Source organism: Lachnellula hyalina (assembly GCF_007821495.1).
Source record: "Lachnellula hyalina strain CBS 185.66 chromosome Unknown contig00025, whole genome shotgun sequence".
Taxonomy (NCBI): Eukaryota; Fungi; Ascomycota; class Leotiomycetes; order Helotiales; family Lachnaceae; genus Lachnellula; species Lachnellula hyalina.
In genome coordinates, this window is record NW_022157139.1 from 224095 (window position 1) to 244314 (window position 20220).

The 20220-nt window shown below is 46.8% G+C and overlaps 8 protein-coding genes across 8 annotated transcripts; 4 read left to right on the forward strand and 4 right to left on the reverse strand.

Annotated features, from left to right (window-relative positions):
- Positions 1-263: 263 nt before the first annotated feature.
- Positions 264-1258, forward strand: CSM1 (Protein CMS1; the record flags this gene model as incomplete). The annotated part of the gene is made up of 4 exons (XM_031147105.1): positions 264-597; positions 645-822; positions 874-1025; positions 1077-1258. 4 exons carry the CDS (start codon positions 264-266, stop codon positions 1256-1258), a joined length of 846 nt encoding a protein of 281 aa, XP_031007632.1.
- A 904-nt stretch (positions 1259-2162) lies between these two features.
- On the forward strand, positions 2163-2908 carry LHYA1_G002128 (uncharacterized protein; the record flags this gene model as incomplete). Its single annotated transcript, XM_031147106.1, has 3 exons — positions 2163-2238; positions 2290-2381; positions 2435-2908. The coding sequence occupies 3 exons, from the start codon at positions 2163-2165 to the stop codon at positions 2906-2908; spliced, it is 642 nt and encodes a 213-aa protein (XP_031007605.1).
- Positions 2909-3547: 639 nt separating this feature from the next.
- Positions 3548-4658, forward strand: LHYA1_G002129 (putative RNA-binding protein; the record flags this gene model as incomplete). The annotated part of the gene is made up of 3 exons (XM_031147107.1): positions 3548-4133; positions 4192-4420; positions 4475-4658. 3 exons carry the CDS (start codon positions 3548-3550, stop codon positions 4656-4658), a joined length of 999 nt encoding a protein of 332 aa, XP_031007604.1.
- A 487-nt stretch (positions 4659-5145) lies between these two features.
- Positions 5146-6127, reverse strand: Rac1 (Ras-related C3 botulinum toxin substrate; the record flags this gene model as incomplete). Its single annotated transcript, XM_031147108.1, has 6 exons — positions 5146-5212; positions 5276-5508; positions 5562-5742; positions 5791-5849; positions 5911-5943; positions 6014-6127. Coding segments are annotated over 6 exons (687 nt in total), but the record flags the coding sequence as incomplete, so codon positions are not given.
- A 2959-nt stretch (positions 6128-9086) lies between these two features.
- Positions 9087-11394, reverse strand: LE14B (LEC14B protein; the record flags this gene model as incomplete). Its single annotated transcript, XM_031147109.1, has 5 exons — positions 9087-9271; positions 9327-9800; positions 9852-10521; positions 10569-11074; positions 11133-11394. The coding sequence occupies 5 exons, from the start codon at positions 11392-11394 to the stop codon at positions 9087-9089; spliced, it is 2097 nt and encodes a 698-aa protein (XP_031007645.1).
- Positions 11395-11823: 429 nt separating this feature from the next.
- Positions 11824-13152, reverse strand: fluG_1 (Protein fluG; the record flags this gene model as incomplete). The annotated part of the gene is made up of 1 exon (XM_031147110.1): positions 11824-13152. The coding sequence occupies one exon, from the start codon at positions 13150-13152 to the stop codon at positions 11824-11826; it is 1329 nt and encodes a 442-aa protein (XP_031007642.1).
- Positions 13153-14303: 1151 nt separating this feature from the next.
- Positions 14304-14629, reverse strand: 9G6.310 (putative protein transport protein Sec61 subunit gamma; the record flags this gene model as incomplete). Its single annotated transcript, XM_031147111.1, has 2 exons — positions 14304-14440; positions 14545-14629. The coding sequence occupies 2 exons, from the start codon at positions 14627-14629 to the stop codon at positions 14304-14306; spliced, it is 222 nt and encodes a 73-aa protein (XP_031007643.1).
- A 1116-nt stretch (positions 14630-15745) lies between these two features.
- On the forward strand, positions 15746-16987 carry LHYA1_G002134 (uncharacterized protein; the record flags this gene model as incomplete). The annotated part of the gene is made up of 3 exons (XM_031147112.1): positions 15746-16233; positions 16286-16890; positions 16929-16987. The coding sequence occupies 3 exons, from the start codon at positions 15746-15748 to the stop codon at positions 16985-16987; spliced, it is 1152 nt and encodes a 383-aa protein (XP_031007640.1).
- Positions 16988-20220: the final 3233 nt, after the last annotated feature.

The window sequence follows — 20220 nt, forward strand, 5'->3', positions numbered from 1 at the left end:
TTGTAATAAACTGCTCGATTTGTTATTGACTTCGAAGTTGGGTTGGGTACTTGGAGATCCTTGTCAGCACGCGTCGCGTTATGCTTTGCGGCTTTAGTAAGGTAACCCCGCCTCGCGCTAAGATACCTTAGGCAAGCCAACCCGCACCCAGGCCAGGGCGGTCAAGTGGCAGAATGCAACTATTTTCTTTTACGGAAAATAAATGCTACTTGTGGAACTCATCGATCCAATAACTCCAATTACTCTGCGGTACCTCTTCAACAATGGCCGACCAGGAAGCTCTACAAGACCCACTCGTCGAGAGGCCAAGTGCGAGCCCTGAACCACCAGCTTCTCCAACCATAAGCAAGAAACGAAAGAGAAATCCGACCAAGGAAACCAGCGCTGGTGAAGCTCCTGTGGGGAAGAAAAAGAAGAAGCCCAAGACTAAGGCCAAGGCCAAGGCGATTGAGGAAGACGAACTAGATTTAGAGACTGGCATTAACAAAGCATTCTCGCACATGGACAGCCAGCTGCTGGCAGATTATGTTGCACAGCGAACGAGAAGATACGAGAGTGATTTGAGCTCAATCGAGTTGGAGGACAAATATATCCCAGGTACATATACCATATTTTTACTGGAGGCCCGTCTAATGGGTTTACAGCAAAGGCAATTGAGGACACGACGGCATGGGATAAAACAAGAGACCTAGACAATTTGCCCGGCTTCTTAGAGAAGTTTGCAGGAAATTCAACAAAACTTTGGTCGGCGTCGAAGAAAAATGGCTCACCGCATACAATCATAGTCACTGCAGCTGGCCTGAGAGCAGCGGAGATTGCAAGGTGCGTGCATTCAAGGTAGAAGTTCCACAGCTGTTCTAACTATACATCTAGAGTGGTACGGAAATTACAAACGAAAGACGCAACTGTTGCAAAATTGTTCGCGAAACATATCAAGCTGCAAGACTCGGTCAAATTTCTTAAAACTACAAGAACTGGTATTGCAGTTGGAACACCGACTCGGCTAAAGGACTTGATGGACGACGGTTTGTCCCTCATACCGTCTCTTGAGGATTTTAGTACTGACGAAAATTTAGGCGCTTTGGCGGTTGACCGGCTGGAAAGAATTGTTATCGATGCTTCGCACATAGATGTCAAGAAACGGGGAATCCTGGAAATGAAAGAAACACAAGTGCCACTGATTTTTTGGCTTGGGCAATCGGTATTTAAGGAGAGATACGCCGCCGATAAAAACGGCATACAGCTCTTATTCTACTAGAACATAGATTCCGGTATGGCAAATCGCTTTGTGGTAGCATCGTATCTTATTGTGACAGATGAGACTGCGAGACTGCGGAGCCTTTTCCGGACAAGTGAGTTCCCAGTTTCCTCGAGTACTTTTAGCACGGGCTTTATGTAAGTGAAAGGTACGGAGCCGAAGGCGGTTCCATAGCTCACTTCCATGAAAAAGGCTATGCAAATATTCAATTATAAATAAGAGGTTCACCTCTGGGTCTTGCAAATACAAAAAAACGGGCTAAAACCGACTTACTTGGTTAGTACTCTTTGTAACAACAATGAATACCCAAGTACCGTCTTAGTTGGGTTTAAGCACCCTTTCCCCCTTGTCCATTAAGGTAATAATATCATTTGCTTACCCCCATGTTTATACGGTAAGGCGAAAGATCATTGATAAATATTTAGAGGGAACAAGGGGGTGAAGTATATCCCGACTAATACGGTAGGACGACCACAGGGTTATGGGGAGTTAGTGCGAATCTCTATGTGAGGAAGGAACGTCAACGTCCCTGTATGAACCCAAATCTTTTTACTGCAACAAGTACTATCAGGTCGCAACTTCACTTTCCAGCATGGAAGAGCTTTCAATTTCTTCACAGGCTTAACGTCCCTCACCTCCCAACCTCTGCGACCCAACATTCGCTCACGGCACATCACCCGGCCTCTAAAGCAGACTTCAATTGAAGCATACTGTCTCTATAATACCAGTCCATCGCTCGAGTCTCCCCTCGATTCATCCACAACTCGAAGGTTTCCTCGAATCCCACCGCTCTTTATTTCGTGGTTCGTAACCTTTGCTCTCACGCACTTCACTTTAAAAGCTCTTGAATTGGGATCGAATTCGGTTCAGGATACGTTGATTCTTGTTTAAAACTCGAAAGATCATGAGGTTACTCAGGGTCTTATGCTCCTTGGTGGTCATTTCTAGCACCGTGGGACAGATCGATGCGCCTGCACCAGGTAAGAGCCTGCCAACTTGAGACTTCTGAAATCAAGTTAACAAAGTTTGAGGCTGCGCTATTAGCTGCTGGGAGAATACGAAATATGTCAGCAAATGCCTAAACGATATTGGTTGTCTCTGTGGCGAATCGGGCTATCAAAACGTAAGTTCCCTTCATCCTCGGTCTACTGCGAGTCAAGCTAATTTGTCTTCAAGTCTGTCTACCAGTGCATATACTCCCAGTGTGACACAGTCCATTTTGGTTCGGCGCTTCACCACACGATAGCTCAATGTGGAACTGGCAATCAGATAATCTTCGGCATCCCTCCCGTTCCTGACAATGTCTTACTCCAGCGAAGAGAAGAGGAGTATCTCGCAGGTGCAAAGTCCCTTGGGCCTCCAGGCTCATCCAGTCTATATCGAACAGAGAGTGCTGATGGCTCCTCCTTTCCGACCCAAAGTGCGCTTTTCCCTTTACAAAGTGCTGGCGGCTACTCCCCGCAGGCTACTGCATCACCTTACTTTCCCCTCAACGCAGCTACCTTACCCGCAATCGCAACTTCAACTGAGCCAGCTGCCATCGCTGTTTCAAGAACTCCAGCACCGCTGTTGTTCACTGGTACAGCACACCGCCATGGAGCCCGCATTCCTCTTCTATCTACATTAGCCGCGTTATACTTTGTTCTCTAGTACTACGAAAACACGCTTTCTTTCGACCTCTACAGATTTTCGTTGTCGATACAAGCCGGTCACTTAGGCTCTTTTGAGCAATTTTATAGCGAACATTCGGCCAGGACTGGATTTCTCAAAGGGAAGCTGGTTAAAATTGTGCCCTGTGTGGGCTCGTTGGTGTATGAAATCGCTGGCCGCTACTATCAGTACTTTTTGTATTTCATTTTGTTCTAGTTGCCCCAACTAGGACACTCATGGAGCAGGTTTGAGCTTCATTGGTATATCTGTAACGATGTTTTGGAACTTTAGTAGTTCTTGTGAAGCTCTTGTGTAACGAGCTCCGAGCTTGATAGCTTACCTAGTCTAGATAATGTTAACGAAGTTTTAAGTTGAGACTTGAGCAATTTTCATTGCTTGTATCAAGAAAACTTTTCTCAACTGACAATGTCCTCCATCTCTCCTATCTTGAAGATAAAAAATCCGGTGAATTCTTTCTATAAAATGTAAATCGATGATAATACAGTATACCTACCTACCCACTTATTTATTGGTCCCACGTGCACGTGCCGTCATTTCAAGGGTCTTCCCCGCTAAAGATATTTCTTCCAAAAAATGAAAACTTTCGAAAGGCCCTCTTCGAAACCACGACCACACAACATGGGTTCCTCATCAAAGAAAGGAAACAACGATGCCACACGGGCAGAACGAAAAGCCAAGAAGCGCAAGCTCGAAGACGCAATACCTGATTTACCAGGTGAAGAAGTAGTTGTGGATGAAAAGCCAAAGAAGAAGAGAAAGAGGAGTGCGGATGAGGATGTGGTAGAAGAGAAGGCCGCGAAGAAGGAGAAGAAGAGCAAGAAGGATAAAGATGCTGTCGCAGATGAGGATAAGGAGGCTAGGAGTGCGGCGAAGAAAGCGAAGAAGGCCTTGAAAGCTGAGCAAAGCGAAACCGCAGCTGTTGAACTAGCAGTCCAAGAGCTAGTGGCAGAGGAAGAAGTACCAAAAAAGTCAAAGAAAGAGCGAAAGGCAGAGAGAAAAGCCAAAGAGGCTGCTGAAACTGCGACTGCTGCGAACGGGACTGCCGCCAAGGACTCCACGTCTAAAGAGGAGGCTGATGGAGATGGAGAGGAGAAGAAGTCTAAGAAGAACAATCGCAACCGAGCCGAGAAGCGGAAACGAGAAGCTGCGGCAAAGGAGACTGGTGAGGAAGGGGGAAAGGCTGCTAGGTTTATTTGCTTCATTGGTAGGTCTCCCGCTACCACTCCTTCGCAAGCATTTTGACTAATTACACATCTAAATAGGCAACCTACCTTTCAGCGCAACAAAAGAGTCTCTACAAAAACACTTCGCATCTGTGAAGCCCAAATCTATCCGCCTTCTCACTAAGAAGGAAAAGCCTACCGAGTCCAAGGGTTGCGCTTTCGTTGAATTCGATGGATATGATCATATGAAGACTTGTCTCAAACTGTTCCACCATTCGATTTTCGATGATGGGGTTTCTCCATCGAGAAAAATAAATGTGGAGCTCACGTAAGTATCTTTGTTGCCCTTTTCCTTGGAGTCTTTTGCTGATTTGTGGATTAGTGCTGGTGGAGGAGGTAATACGCAGGAGAGACGGCAGAAGATAGAAGGCAAGAATCAGAAGCTGAACGAGCAACGCTTTCGTAGGATACAGGAAGAAGAAAAGGTCAAACTGGAAAAGAAAGATGGCGGTGCTATTGATGAGAGTGCTATCCACCCGAGTCGTAGAGCCCGAGTCCAGGTCTAATAGAGCGCATGATATTCTGTCTTGGTTCACCACGTGCATAAGCTGGGCGTATTGGATGGAGCATTGGGTGTAGAATAGAACCAATATACTGTATATCATTTAACTAAAAAGTACGTACGCCTTTCGGAAAGGAAATGCTATGCAAACTACCTGAAGGTCATTTCATCATTACTCCGCCGTGCATTATCTACAGGAAATGGGATATCTCCTAGATGCGCGTACTAGCTAATCCATAGCAGAATCTAAAGATAGCAAGAAGTACATAGAAAAGATCTCGATAGAAGAGAAAATGTGGGCAAGGTGGTTCTTCGGACGCCCTGCTTCTTTAGTGCTGTTTCATGAACATGAAGCTTGTACTTCCATCTCTAAACGGCGAAGAGAAATGACAGCTTCAATCCCAATTCATCTCTCCAACGGACATATTCTGATATAATGCACCCACTCAAGCTCTTCACCGCACACACTACAACTTCGCCAAGGGTATCTTTCACAAAATGGTGCACTTCCCCCCCTTCTTTGTTGCCTTGGGTGGCGGTCTTGGGCTTAGGACCGCTCTAGGGATAGAACGTCAGTATAAGTATATCTGACATCGAATAAGAAAAGAAGATATTGCTAACCGGATGGCCTCGTCAAACACGCTCTTCAGATTTCTTTGGGTCAAAGCTGAGCATTCCAAGTACTTGTGGGCTCTGATTTCCTTTGCAATGATTAGAGCCTGATCGTATGATACTGGTTCCATTCGCTTCTGTCTCAGACTTTCCAACGTTGCTGGATCCTCTCTTAAATCCAACTTCGTCCCGACAAGGATTATAGGCACTGATGGGGCGTGATGGTCAATTTCTGGGAACCACTACGCAATGTTAACATTAGCATATCGTTTCAAAAACAAGGGCTCGGACGTACTTTGGCTCTAACGTTATCGAAAGATGGCGGGCTGACGATAGAGAAGCAGATGAGGAAGACGTCAGTCTGAGGGTACGAAAGAGGTCGTAGTCGATCATAATCTTCTTGTCCAGCAGTATCCCACAGTCCCAAGCTAATCGGTTTCCCATCCACCATCACACTGGCAGAATAATTGTCGAACCTATGGGCCATCAGCCACTGCACTTTGAAGAGGTACATTTAAACTCACACTGTAGGGATGTATTCGCCGGGAAAGGCATTCGTTGTGTAGGATATGAGAAGACATGTCTGTACGGTTATCGGATATCAGCTATCAGGAGTACGTCGGTGGGATCCAATCTGTATATACCTTTCCAACAGCACCATCACCAGTGACGACGCACTAGAGTCGAATAGAAGTCAGCTTAGGTGTCTCTATGCATGCAATATGTTTGCGGCGCGGGAAATCAAACCTTGAGCGATTGGGTTCCTGGAGCGGCCATGTTTGGTGGAGATATAGTTTGGGTGAAAGACGGCGGTGTATATGAGGCCGTGAGGTCTCGGGGAAGTTTGTTGGATATAGGAGGCTACGTCTGCATAAAGGTCAGATCTTTTTGACACATCGGAAGCTGGCCATCCCGCCGCTTTGGTGGGCGGGTGGGTGAAGCAAGGCGTTGTGTACCTGCAAAGAGTGTGGAAGACGGACCAAGTGCTGGTCAGAGAGCTGCGACGAGTTTCGGTTCGACGCGCCTGGATGGATGAAGATGGGTTCGGGTGCGTATGCGGTGCAGAAGAGCGAGTTGATCTGATCTGATATGGACCTGCAGCTGGTGGCTTTCTCGAGATGCAAAAGCAGAGGCAGGGCAGGGAGACGGTCGAAGATACAGTTGAGGCTAATGGAAATTGGAGGTGGAGTTGATCAATCGTTCTGGTGGGTAGAGGTCGAGGTCTACTCGTATATCTCGCACAGGACGGGCTTTAGTTGCAGTTGCAGGTGCAGATGCAGATATCGTGCGTGGGTGAGTAAGTGAGACCGGAATGGTGAAGCCTAACCTTGAGCTGAGCACGGTTCTGCGGTTCTGCAGGTCGACAACTTGATGCAGGTCTGTAACAAGCAACTGGTGCTGGGTGGTGTGTGGGTGTGTGTCTCTATGGAACGCCCGAGGAAGCTCAGGAGAGGAGAGGTAGGGGTCCGAGGGGCATGGACTGGCTGGCTGGACTGGAGTGGACTGGATGGAGGCTTTCGATTAGACGCCCGGACTCTGCGCTTTCTTCCAACCAACAACAGCCGTTGGGCCAAATTAATTATTGTCAACACTCAACAGTATTATCTAAATGATTCGAGCATTGTTTGTGTTGGACGGTATGAACTATATATCTCTCTGTATGGATAACCAGAGGAACACAGTACTCGAGTAGTCGCACGATATCTTATCCATCCTTCACTGGGCTTGTTGGCACAGTAGTAATCACCTTAGGTAAACACCGTCCCGGGCCGTATCGTGTTACGGCCACGCTTCTCTGCTCCAGTTTCAGCTTCTTTTAGGAATGAACAGGCCTCAAGATATGTCTATACCGAGTATTCTTGAATCATGCTATAGAGATAGATGTCTAATACTGTCTATACCTTCTCAATCGTTCCGTGGCGATTGCATGAATGCGATACTTCGAAAACCAAGTCTTGGCATATGTTTCGTTTCTTCGCGCTGCACTGTGCTGCTGCTGTGCTCTTCTAGAGAAGCTAGAGAAGCTATTATGATTCTCGTCGGAATTCTATCCTATCAAGGAGTTTAAGTGCACCATAGATCGAAGACATGATCAATTACTGAAAAGATGGCCCCTTTTCTGACGCGAAACCCCCTTTCAAGTCCTACTCGTGTTGAGTTCCTACTGCTTTCCTTGCAAGTCAGCGCTTAGAGATGCCCCAACCGCCTCATGACTTGCCCTGACAAGTAAGTCATACCCGCTGTTCTTTGCAGGAACTCTCTCCCTCAACTAGGGTGAATCCCCCTCGTGACACTATCGCTACTTTATGTCACGGCTGGTGCTACTTGTTCTCGCATGATTAAAGTCATCCATTCTCGCACAACTACTTCAACCACGTAAATCACTCCAACCACCTTTACTACGATCCCTAATAATCCATTATCATAAAGTTTCTTGTGAGACTGTTTTCTCGCCTACGACAGCCGTCTTGAGTCTTCGGTTCTGGAATGCTGCCCATAGAGCTCCTGCTCCAGATAATAGAACAGCTTTCCGCTCCTCAGCCGCCTTTTTCCCGATCTACTACATGAAAATCAAGCTTCTGACTAGAACAATGTATCTCGAACATCTGGTTAGCCGATGGGATGATATATATGCATTTCTAGATCTCATACTTCGTGATCTGGCAGATCATGTTGTCTGCTCGCCTTGCCAGAAGCTCCATGAACTTGAAGATTCAAGCAGATATCAGCAGTCATATCTACAACTTATAATCACATCCTGTATGTGCGACAATGCAAATGCTACAACGGTACTTACCAGCGGGATCAACTTCAGCTCGGCTGTTCTCAGTGTGGCTATGAAGCATCATCAACAAAGTCAAGGTTGCGGCCTACTCGTGGGATAACCTTTCAGATGCTGCGTCGATATCTCCCATCAACGAATGTATAGTGCCAACAACCAGGGCACATTGCCGTATGTACCAAGGGCCAAATGATCCATCGTTTTCAGGATGTGCGTATTTCGGCAGTATCGTCGTCCTTGGCTGCATTCACGAGACACGCTTATCATATCATATGTAGACATTTATACTTTGAAAATGAATCCTACTCCGGACTTGTTAAAATTACTAAGAACCCGAGTTCTCGGTACAAGAATACAGAGTTTTGGGTAAAATTTTGGTTCTTGAAAGGCATCACACTGGCCTCGGGCCCAATGAGATGCTGGCATTGCTGGACGGAATTCGGAATAGACTTCAAGCATTACCCAGGTCATGGTATGGCTATGTTTCTCACTAGATGGGAGAATCTTGGATGTAGGCGAGATGATGAACTTTGGAAGGCACATTGATAGTCTTCAGTCCCCTTGCCTTCAGCAACAATACGGCTTCAAAAAAGATACCTAGGTATCTATCAGAACTATTTGAAAATGGTAGGAAGGTTGAAGCTGATCCTTTTCTGTCGCCTGAGCTGTTCAATGTTCAATGTTTAAAATGAGAGAATATTGGCATATGAAAAAAGCCAAAATAAATCAGTATAAGGGGGATGAAATGTATCTTATAGTTTATATGCCTCGCACTTATAAATAGTGGTCTTCGCAGGTGAAAGATAGACAACTAGATTGCTTACATTGCCCGAAGACTAAATGGAGAGGTATTTGTATGATTCGTTATATTATACCAGAAGAACAAACATATGCCCCCACACCTATGACTCCATATAACGCCTATGCAGATTTTCTTTCCTAACAAGCTATATTCCCATATATGCAAATCACCAATATTTTGGATATTTCCTTTCCAAAGGCCGAGGACATTCAATCAATCATCATCATCATGCGCACCTAATTCCGATGTCTAAGGCCATAACGCCTCTCATGCTGGCCAGGGTACAGAGCTGGGTCAACTTCCAGTTTCTGATTGACGCGCAGCCCCATCTTTGGCTCTGCCTCATCTTCTTCCGCTCCATCATTCCAAGAGTGCACCGAGCAAGTGCCAGTGTCCCTCCCGTCTCCTCTCCAAGCGGAAGCTATAATTGAATTATCAGCATTTGAGCGTTTTGATCAACAATGTGAAGTACTTACCAACGATCATCGGAGCATTAGGGTGCCAGGAGGCATCTCTGACACAGGTTCTCCTTTGGGAGTTGTCTTCAATGCCATCCCAAGCCATAGCACCATACTCATTGTGAGGAGGCCTCGTGTTTTTAGTTGCACCTTGTACATCTACTATTCCAGCAATTGTTGCGTCCATGTTCCAAATATAAACCTTTCCATCTCCACTTCCAGAATACACGTATCTGGAATTGGTGCTATCAGGGGGCGAGAAATGGCATCTAATCAAGGTATGTAGAACACGATGACCCCTGAAAGTTACGAGGGAGTTGTCATTGGGGTCTTTGTACCAGTCATCCTCGTCGTATGATCCCCAGCGATAGTCGAAGCGGGGTTCATTGGTTCGCCTGGATGGTCCGAGAGAAGTAAAGTCACTGGGAGACATGACCATACGGAGATCCCATAACTTCATACTTTGCTCTTTACCGTTACTTAGAATGTAGCCTGCAGCTTAATCAGTGTGTATACTCAAAATGGCATTTTGGTACCTCTCACGGCCGTCTCCCTTGCTGTCAATATATGTCAACCCTTCAATGTGGCCAACGAAAGCTCCCGCAGCTCGGCTATCACCCATGCTACGAGTATCCCAGACTTTGAGAGTCGTATCATCTGATCCAGAATACAGAATGTGAGGCGAGGACTTGTCGGCGAAGCAGACAGCGTTGACATCATCGTCATGTCCGTTGATTTTCTGGGTCGTGCGGCGAGACTCAATATCGTACACCACGATTGCTCCACCAGAAGCACCAGCCACCAATTCTCGGCCATCCCCAGAGAAACGGATGGACCAGATACCAAAGGAGCCTCCAAATCTTGCATGGTACATGTCTGAGTGCTGTCTCCCCGTATCTGCAAGGTCCAATGAATAAGGATCACCTTGGTCATTTGGGTCCGTAGGTGCGAGACAGACGGTACTTCGAATAGACGTGTATGCGAGGTATTTGTTGTCGGGACTTAACGAAGCATCCGTGAGGGTCCATTGGCCAAAAGGATACTCGACAGTTTTGTAGTATCTCCATTTGTATGGGTTCGAGGTGTCATACATTCGGACTTTATAATCCTTATTTACGGAGTAAAAAAAGTTTCCATCGTCCGAAAACTGACCCGAGTAAACAGGCTGGTTGTAGTGGATGACCATGTCCGGATTTGAAGCTGGTATCATGCCCTGGAAGCTCATTAGTCATGGTTTTGAAATGGACGCTTGATCTTTACTTGAGCCATCAGCCTCTGGTTGAGCCTTTGCTTCGCATGGCTGTCGGTTGCCAGCTCTCTATCCAGTATGCGTCTAGCAAGCTTCCTTTTCTTTCCAATACTGCCCCTCTCACTCAAATTAACCGATTCTTCTTCGTTGGAACCAAAGGTTCCGGAGTTCATAAGCTCGGTTCCCTCATCACTTGGGACTTTCGGGAATCGAGTGGGGTCTGCCGGTGGCCTCCTTCTCCTGCGCCTCCACATAGGACCATAATCTCCAGCGTCATCGTCGATATCAAATTCCTCGTCATCCTGTGCAAAGCGGAACAAGCGCCCCAGCTCCGAGGTTGCCAGCAACCGGATCACCTGTCTTCGTTGTCGAGCGGCTGCGATTCGGAATATAAGCAAGACCGTCAGGATAAATGTTAAGATGTAGGGCGGCTCACTGCGTTCGGCCTCGGATTGCGTTGCATCCTGGTCGTCGTCTTCTTCTTCGATTTCGACTTGTAGCTCACCATACGGTCCATCTAAAGGAGGGGCGATTTAGCTTCGGCGGACTGAGGGGAAGCAGAGGTTTGGAAATACCTTCGTCTTCTTCTTCGTCCTCATCGTTATCATCATTGTCTTCCTCGTAGTCCTGGTGGGCACCTCGAAGTATTGCCTCGAGATATTCGGGATCGTTAATGTCTACACTTGCATCGTCAGATGTAGCTTCGTAATCCATGTTCTCGCTCTCGGAAGCCGTCGTGACATCACCCGGCGGCGAAGCTCCGTCTGCTGGTCTTGAGCTGGAAGAAGCTCCTACTCCCAGGATATCCTGCAAAGACCTGCCATAAGGGTCGGCCATATTGAGGGAAAGAGAGAGACCAGGCAAAACAGAAGATGCGATATAATAATGTTTGTTTGAGGAATAGGTGGATGTGGAGTTGGAGTTGATGCAGATGCACTAATCCGTCTCAAAGTAATGTAATCAATGATTTCTCCACTTACGATAAGCGGACTTAAGCTGATTTTCGGGCTTTACAAATGATGGTAGTACATATGTACACTGAATGTTTCTTGGCCGCTGTGTATACGGAGTACATAATAATGTGAGTTACTTACTATTCATTCTATTCATGCGGAATGCGAATCTACCAAAGCAATTCTATTACTGCCCCGACTTGGTTTTGAAAACTATCATCATCATCTAAATCATCATCATTACATTCTAATCGCACTTTGCCATTAGATCTACTCCGATCGTAACCATTTCCCAAACCCCCCATTTGAAGCTTCAAAATACTCTCATGGACAATTCCCTCCTCTCGACCCCAGTCAATTTTCCGAAGTTCTCCTCCTCTTTGGTCTTGACCTTTACGTATCTGTCAATCAATCCTGGACACAATGCATCCTTCAACTCCTCGGCCGCTTTCAAGCTATCAATTGCTGGCTTCAAGCTTGTTGGCATCTTATATAAGATCCCAAGATCCATCGCTTCATCGTCTTCAATACCTTTGAAGACCGCTCTCTTTGGGTCCTTGATGGTTAAGCTCTTCTCCTTTTCAAGTCCAATAATCCCAGCTGTCAAGATAGCTGTCATCGCCAGATACGGATTGGCAGTTGCATCTACACCTCGAAGTCCCCAATGGCCATCCTTGATTTTCCTGTGTGTTGCAGTTCTATTCTGCAGGCTCCAGAAAATTCGCTCCTCTGGCTTAAGCCGAAGGTTGCTGTCATAGTTGGGCATATAGAACGCTGCCAAAGCCCTCCAGTTTTCCAACAAACCTGCTAAGAAATTTTCATGTTTGTCCAGGCGTGACATCGACAGATGCATGTGAGATCCAACTCCGCTCAGCTTCTCAAAAGGGTTTGGATAGACCGTACCATGAAGACCGTGCTTGCGTGAGATATTCCTGATTGTTTCGTGGCAGTAAACCAGGGCATCCGCTGACTGAAGAGGGGCCATAGGCTCCGTCGAGATTTCAAACAAGCCAGGGCCTCCTTCAGAGTGGAATTGCCGGACTTCGATCCCGACATTTTGAATACACTCAACCATCTCTTCAACTATTGGGAGGTATTTGTTGTTGATACTCGCCGCCGAGTATGTATTTGCGACCATATCGATTGGTTTTGGCGTTCCACTGGATTCGTCAAATATAAAAAATTCAACTTCGTTGCCAACAAGGAAGTCCAAATCATGTTTCCCCTTCGCCGAGGAACACACTTCTTGAAGCCGAGAACGAGGACATCTGCGAAAGCCTTTCCCGTCTTTGTGTCCTCCTTCTTTGACAAAACACATGACCATTGCATGTTTTGGAGCATAGTGGCAGATTTTGAGACTTGACCAGTCAGCAAAGAGTTCATCTTGTCCTACTTCAAAGTCTTCAAACAGAAAAGAGTTGTCGAGTATTAACGCGGTTAGAATTGGTGACTGGATTGTTAACGATGACTCTTTTCGTCCCAGGGAGAGCGCAAAAGATTTTGTAGCGATACGAGCGCTCAGAAGGCCTGAATAGTCGATCCATTGATAACGAATATATTCAACGGAAGGGTTGCTAGCGAGGAAAGTTTCAAGAATCTTGACGTCTCCTGAATTACCTTCCTGTGGGGCGAATTCTCCCATTGTTGAGTAAAGGGTGGGATGGTGGTGGAGCAACAGCTTTTTCTATCAACGAAGTGGTCAGTCTAATAGTTCACAGGTACCTACGGATTTAAACACGAGATCGTTCTTTATAGAGATATATTCTAAGGTCTTAGTCACTAGTAAGATTGGTTGCTTGCGTGTGTACGACTGATAGATGGATTCCTGCTTATTCCTTACCTACCTACGTAACTCATAGAATACTGCCTGATTAGGCAGCAGCTTGGAATTCCACACCGCTGTTATTTTCCTCGCTGCAGTTGCATATACAATATACGAAGTAATTATTGCCTAGCTCAGCTCAGGTCTGGTGAAGACCTAGATGCTTGCCAGATACCGGTAGACAGACATACTAGACACCGCCTAGTCCCTCAAAACCTCACACCATATATTGCGATACTTTTTAGATTGGAAGTAAAAGTAACATTGTTTCTGAATAATTTATCCGCAAAAGATGCACGGAAGCTCCAGAAATATTGCGAGGGTGCTAAATTGACAGGCCCATGACATAAGTTGCTTGGTGGTTGTAGACTGAAAATAGCCAAACAGTAGGAACAGCGAGAACTTGAGCATGATGCTGGTAGGATTATTGAGCTTGCAGCGGTACATCGAGACGGTATAAAATTCAGCTAGGCTAGGCCATGTCAGTCTTGCATATACTGTGAAGAAGTGGCTAAGAAAGACTGGAAGCACTCCTACGAACCAAATGCGCTAGGCCTTGCTAGCAATTGGTGGAAGTGGGCTCTTAACATCTCCACTCGGAGAAGCTCTTCTTCTGGGGTACTGAAATCTAGTCAGTTCAATGATGTTCAACAAGATCCATTGTTCTGAATCGGATCGGCAGGTGTATTCTTGGCGATTCCAAGACAGGCGAAATTTTGTATTCTCCCAATACATAAACACTGTTATGCTTCCAAAGCCGCTGCAGAACCAGCCCAATATAATACATTTTGCAGCCCATGTTCTCAGAAACGCCCTGTCATAAGAGGAGCATGGCTGAATGTCTACCTCCCATCACCCGGCCCCTCTCAAACAACTCAACGAGCCAACTTCCCGCGCACCAATTCCAGAAATTATGCGCCTCCCACCAGAATATTGTTTACCGGAATGTGTACTGAAAATCTTGTAAGCTACTAGAACAAAGCGAAAGGGCGAGGATGGAAAAAGGGCAGGAACGCCTTACTGAGCTTGATGATAAAGCCAACTGCTCCCATTACAAGGAAGCCAATACCCACTGCCTGAGAGATTTTGATGAATTCGCGTCTATCGGCTACAGAAAAGAAAGTTAGCTATGGTGCTCAGACTAGACGTTGCGTACTCAGCGCGAAGGGCGCAGATAGGGCAAGGAATGCGCAGAATAGGAGGCTTTCGTACGTTTCGTGCAACGGTTGACAAATTGTCTTCCTTCCGTGAAAAAGTCTTTGGGGATGTCCAGGAATTCTTGGATTTGGTCGGACATGTTTGTGATTCTGGTGTTGAAATTGAGAGGAGTTTGGAAAGGAGGGACTGAGTGGAATTGTGTCTCGTCGTTCGTGCACACGGCAGTGAAAGCGTAAAGGCCGGGTTGAATTATTCGAAGGTAATTAGGAGGCAGACGGCGGACGGTGCAAGAACGTGAAGTGGTCTCAAGGTCAAAGGAGAGGCTAATAGAAGTAGAAGGCCCCGAAATAATTTGGGCGAAGATGCCACATCGCCAATCACATGATGGGGTGCCTACCTAGTTGGTCTTAATGGTCTCCTGAATGAGTATTTACGCTAAGCCTAACTTGCCTTGCGTACAAGCATAGTAATACGAGTAAGGCTTCAATCATCAAGCTGGTCCTCTTCCTATTAACAGCAACACCATCCTCGACGCGACGGCATTGAAGAGCGAGGAACCTAGGATTTCTGGGAATTGGGGGCCGGCTTTTCTGCAACCATCATAGCAGTTCGTTCACAGCTCCAATACACTCCAATACAAGTAAATCTCGACATTCGCCCGTTTTCGCCATTTCGCGACAAGGCAAGGCTTGGAGGGAAAGGAAAGCTTGCTTGCAAAGGGAGGAGCAGCAGCTGGCATTAGTCTTCTTACCACTCCCTACTCTTGCTACTCTACTCTACCCTACTCTACCTTAAACCTGCCCTTGTACTTGTCAAAGGGCGGAACTGTTGTACTTCCACTTCCAATCTGCCGCAATTGGCTCTTCACGTTTCCCTGCATCGAGCACCGGTGTTTCCCCAAGATTGCAAGCACAGAGCTTCATCTTCAATTTCTCCGTTGTGTCTGCATCTGCCACAGAAGGCTATCAGACTTCAGAATTTGGCCTCGGTTTATGAAGCGCAATCTTGACAGCTGAAGGAGTACGTATTTTGTATTCTGCCCTATGTATCTCAGATCTATACCGCGCCTGCGTGTGCAGATATCGGGCGCCGGGCTTGATGAGGATTTTCACGCGCTGATCTTGTTCTCATATTCTTACAGAAACCTTTTACTGTTGCTCAATCTCATTTCAAAGTGTATTAAGGCAATAGATCTCTTCAATCCGAGGATATTTTTCAAACTAAAAAAAGGAACTTCGTGTTCTTGGCAGACAAAATGCCCGATACCGACGAATTCGACATCGACATCTATGGTGATGCCAATACTGAGCAGGAAGGCTCGTTCAAAAAGGACGAAGAAGGTGATGTGAAGATTGACGGTGTTGAGTCTACCAATGGACATATTGAGGAGACGAACGGGTTAAAACACGAAGAGGCGCAAGATGATGAATATATCGATATCAAAGTTGCCAACGACGAGGATAGTAAAATGAATGAGCAGCAGAAGATTAAGAGCACAGACGAATCCGGAGCAGGCGCTCTTAGCATCCCTAAGCAAGCCCCCCAACAACAAGGTGTAAAGCGCAAGGAGGGATCTGATGACCGGCCCATAGATCCACTGGCCACAACAGCTCTGCTAATATCAGAACTCCACTGGTGGAATACCGATGATGACATTCGTGGCTGGGTCAATCAGGCTCAGGTCGAGGACGAATTGAAAGACATCACCTTCTCTGAGCACAAAGTCAACGGGAAAAGCAAAGGGTACGGACAATTGATACGGCTCTGATGCAATGACTTGCTAACGTGCTTGTAGCCAAGCTTATGTCGAGTTCACTTCCCAACAAGCAGCTACCGCTGCGAAGCATAAAATTGATGCTTTTGGTGAGGGGCAACAGTATTCAAAGAAGCAAACAGTGGTTTATTCGAATCCGAACAATAACTTATTCCGAACCTTGCCGAAAGATGCCCCAATGCGCGCTGGCAAAGACAGCCAGACCAATCGGGCTCCATCTGGAGGGTACAACAATGACAGAGGTAATCAAAATGGCAACTTTGGTGGCAACTTCCGTGGACGAACGCCTGGTTACAATTCTCGAGGGGGCGGCAGTATGAATAATATGAACGGCAACAACTTCAATCGCAACTTTTCGGGTCCAGCTATGGGTAATATGGGTGGTGGCGGTTTCAACTCTGCCATGGGAGGCTTCCAAGGAAACTCCATGGGTAATCAATTTGGAGGCTTTAACAACCGTGGTGGCATGATGGGAGGTATGCGAGGAGGGCCTAATGGTATGCGAGGTGGCAGAGGTGGTATGGGCAACGGTATGATGGGAGGTATGCCTATGGGTGGAATGCCGATGGGCGGTATGCCTGGAGGCATGGGTGCAATGCCAATGAACATGGGACAGATGGGTGGAGGTATGCCAGGTATGATTATATCCCATACTTTACCCCAGGAGTTTGGTCTGTGTGCGGGACCAAGGTCAAACCCGAGTGGGGAGCAACCTTTGAATAGTCCTGTCTTATGGAATGATTGACAACACTTTACACAAGGACGTGAAGCTGACTAGTCTGCAAATAGGTGGAGGTGGTTTCAACGGCATGCAGCCGCACTTCAACCCAGCATTTTTCCCACAGAATCAGGCTGCTGGAGGTGACTGGCAAAATCCCCACGGAGCCAAACGCCCACGACCTGAGTGAGGGTTCTTGGGCATATCATTGCGCTTCCTACGTATGATATCTTCTAAGTAGTTCAAGCATGGATTTTAAGTTGAGGTGAATCTTCAAAGCATTGGGTGGGACGAACCTGGGGGCGTTGGGTTGCTAACTAGGGATTGAAATGGCCAAAATGATGCCTTTATACTTGTAGCTCTGCCGATTAATGTACAATATATGGCGTTTGAGGGTCAAAGCCTTGTCAGTTCTTTCTGAATATTACATTTTCCTACGTCCTTCCGTTGCATTCAGAGTTTGGCCTAGCGTTTGTAGAAGAAGTCAAGGAGGCACTTGCCAAATATGGCGACCTGTATACCTGCTTCTCTCGATGTTCCTACCAGAGATCTTCCACATCACCATCGAGATATTAAGGCAACTTTTGTTTAGCATAGCATACATCTTAAGTAGGCATCGATAAGCTTGGCTCTACGAGACTGCTCATCCGAGCGAAGGCTCTGACGCGATGGCATCCCCAAGATTGTCTCACAGAGATTCAAAAACTATGGGACAATGGCTGCAGTCATCCACATCCACATCCACATACAATGGGGCGGCATGGTATGGAATGTTTGCCGTCGCCAGCTCTTTGTTACTTGTGTCTGCTTTACTGGCAGGTCTCACCCTGGCGATCTGCGGCCTTGATCCCACATGGTTGCACCTAAGGAGCGTTACTGGAACGGCAAAAGAAAGGTATGCTTGCTGTCTTGCGCTTCTTGCATTCATCGCATAACCATATCGTAGGAAACGGGCGACCAGGATCAAGGAAATGAAGCAAAATGGAACTTGGCTGTTGTGTAAGGACCCTTGCGTTACCATGAATATAATGTTTGTAGCTGACCTGGGAAAACTAGGCTCTTTGATTATATGCTCTGTAGCTTCCGGCGAATCCCTCCCTATTGTTATCGAGGGTCTTTGCCCTAGCAGCAATCCATTAATACCAATCCTCATATCCACCATTTCGATGGGCATCTTTGCGGAAATCCTTCCACAATACATTGTCCCTCGACACGCAATCGCCTGGGGTTACTACTGCTGGCCTCTCATGACAGTATGCATGTGGCTCACGGCAATTATCAGCTATCCTCTCGCCTTACTACTCGACTACGTCTTTGGTGCCCATAAAGACTTATACGGGGATCTTACGAACGACCAATTGGCTACCCTCGTTCAATCTCAGGAGAGGTCGGAAAATAATCCTGATGGTAGACTGGGTACTCATGCCACCCGTAAGTAACCCATGCCGAGGAATGCCTCCCACTTAGCACAGCTCAGGAGTAGTTCACTCTGGAAATGTCTCATGGGTCGAATGCTCCCGAAATATTGTCACAATCACCTCTCAAAGATTACCATTCCCGGCAATACTAACTCCAATATCTTGACTATAGGTGTAGTACTAGGTGCATTGAAACTTGATGGGCATCGAATCGATCGCGTTGTTCCTGATGTTCCAAAACAAGTTTCCGATGGTGACGAGAAGGACGTCGAAAAAGCCGAATTCTCGGTTCTTCAGGGGATGATAGTCAAATGGTGTGCTGTCAAAACAATTGACATCAACGAAGCGATCAATCAGGAGTTCATCGACAAAATCAAAAGCTGGTCTTATAGTAGAATCCCTGTCATCGGAAAGAGCGAAAAGAAGGCAGCTGAGTCTGAGATTTGGGATGGGACTCGGATTTTCGGCTTTCTACACACCAAGGTAAGTGTTTGCTCTCACACTTGTGCACCCGTTCTTTATTGCTATGCACAAGTCTAAGGTGCCCACCATACCCTACCTACTCTTCTTCCCACTCAAAGGATCCTCGTCGGCTTCAAAGAATCGAAGAAGAATGACACCATTGATATTCGCCGAGGTCCAGAAGAAAAAGTACTTTGCTAAGGACACCCTGCAGAACCTAGTTGGCATCGATTTGAAAAACTCCCAAGCGGGTGGCATGGTTTTGCATGTCAAAGACTTGCCGCTGTATCCAATACCAATCGTACGAGATAGTATGTCCGTATATGAGCTTTTAGACTTGTTCCAGCTTGGAATGTCAAGGTAATCCAGCGTCCACAGGTTCTATGACAAACCCTAACAGCCTGCAGAATCGCCGTCGTCGTGGCACACAACCCAACTACGTATACTTCATCTGCGAATTATCTCAACGCCAAGCTCGACAACTCGCCCGCGGGCTCAGTACCAAGATGGACTGCTAAAACCACGGGCGAACCTCAACCCACGTTGCGAATTGGTAACAGTGGGGACTGGGCTACGGATACTCTTGAGGCCGCTAAAGCAAACATAGAAGATTGCGACGATAAAGTTCTTGGCATTAGGTCTCCTAAGCCTATTGGCATTATTACCTTTGAAGATGTCATTGATACAATTCTTCAGAAAACTAGCCGGGACGAGAAAGATTACTTTGACCGTGGTTCTCAGTTGCCGCTGACCAAGACCAAGAAATTGGGCGATGGCGCTCCGAATTTGCCTTTGGTCCAGCCACAAGACGTCTACTCGCCAAAGTCTAAGCATGTAAAGAATAAATTACGAAAAGCGCCGAACCATAATGTCAAAAGCATCCCTGCTGACGGAGCTCCGAGCTCCGTGCGAAGGCGTAATGTTTCTAGGAATGCGCAGGTAGCTGCTGTGGATGGGGCCAACGATGACCATAGCTCTTACACGCAGAACAGTCGAGGTGGCTTCCACGAATCTGGTTCATCTTGTGAAAATGGTAGAGTGTTGATGCCGAACGCTGTCGCGCAGCTACGCAGTCGCTCCTCATCCATCGTTGAAAGCCCGCATGTAGATGTCAACGCTGGAACTTACAGCCTGCCTTCTCGCAAAGTCGACTCGACCTTCACATTAGTTGGCCTGACGCCAATATTGAGACGTGTTAGTGCTGCGCCGAGGCTCCCCAATAGCCTTCGCCGAGTAACTCCTTTCTCAAGACACAATTATTCTAGCTACGAAAGAATGGTGGACACTGCAGAGGAGAATAGAGGCCCAATGATTTTCACGTCACCAAAAGTAGCAGCTCAGAACCCGCTTACAGATCT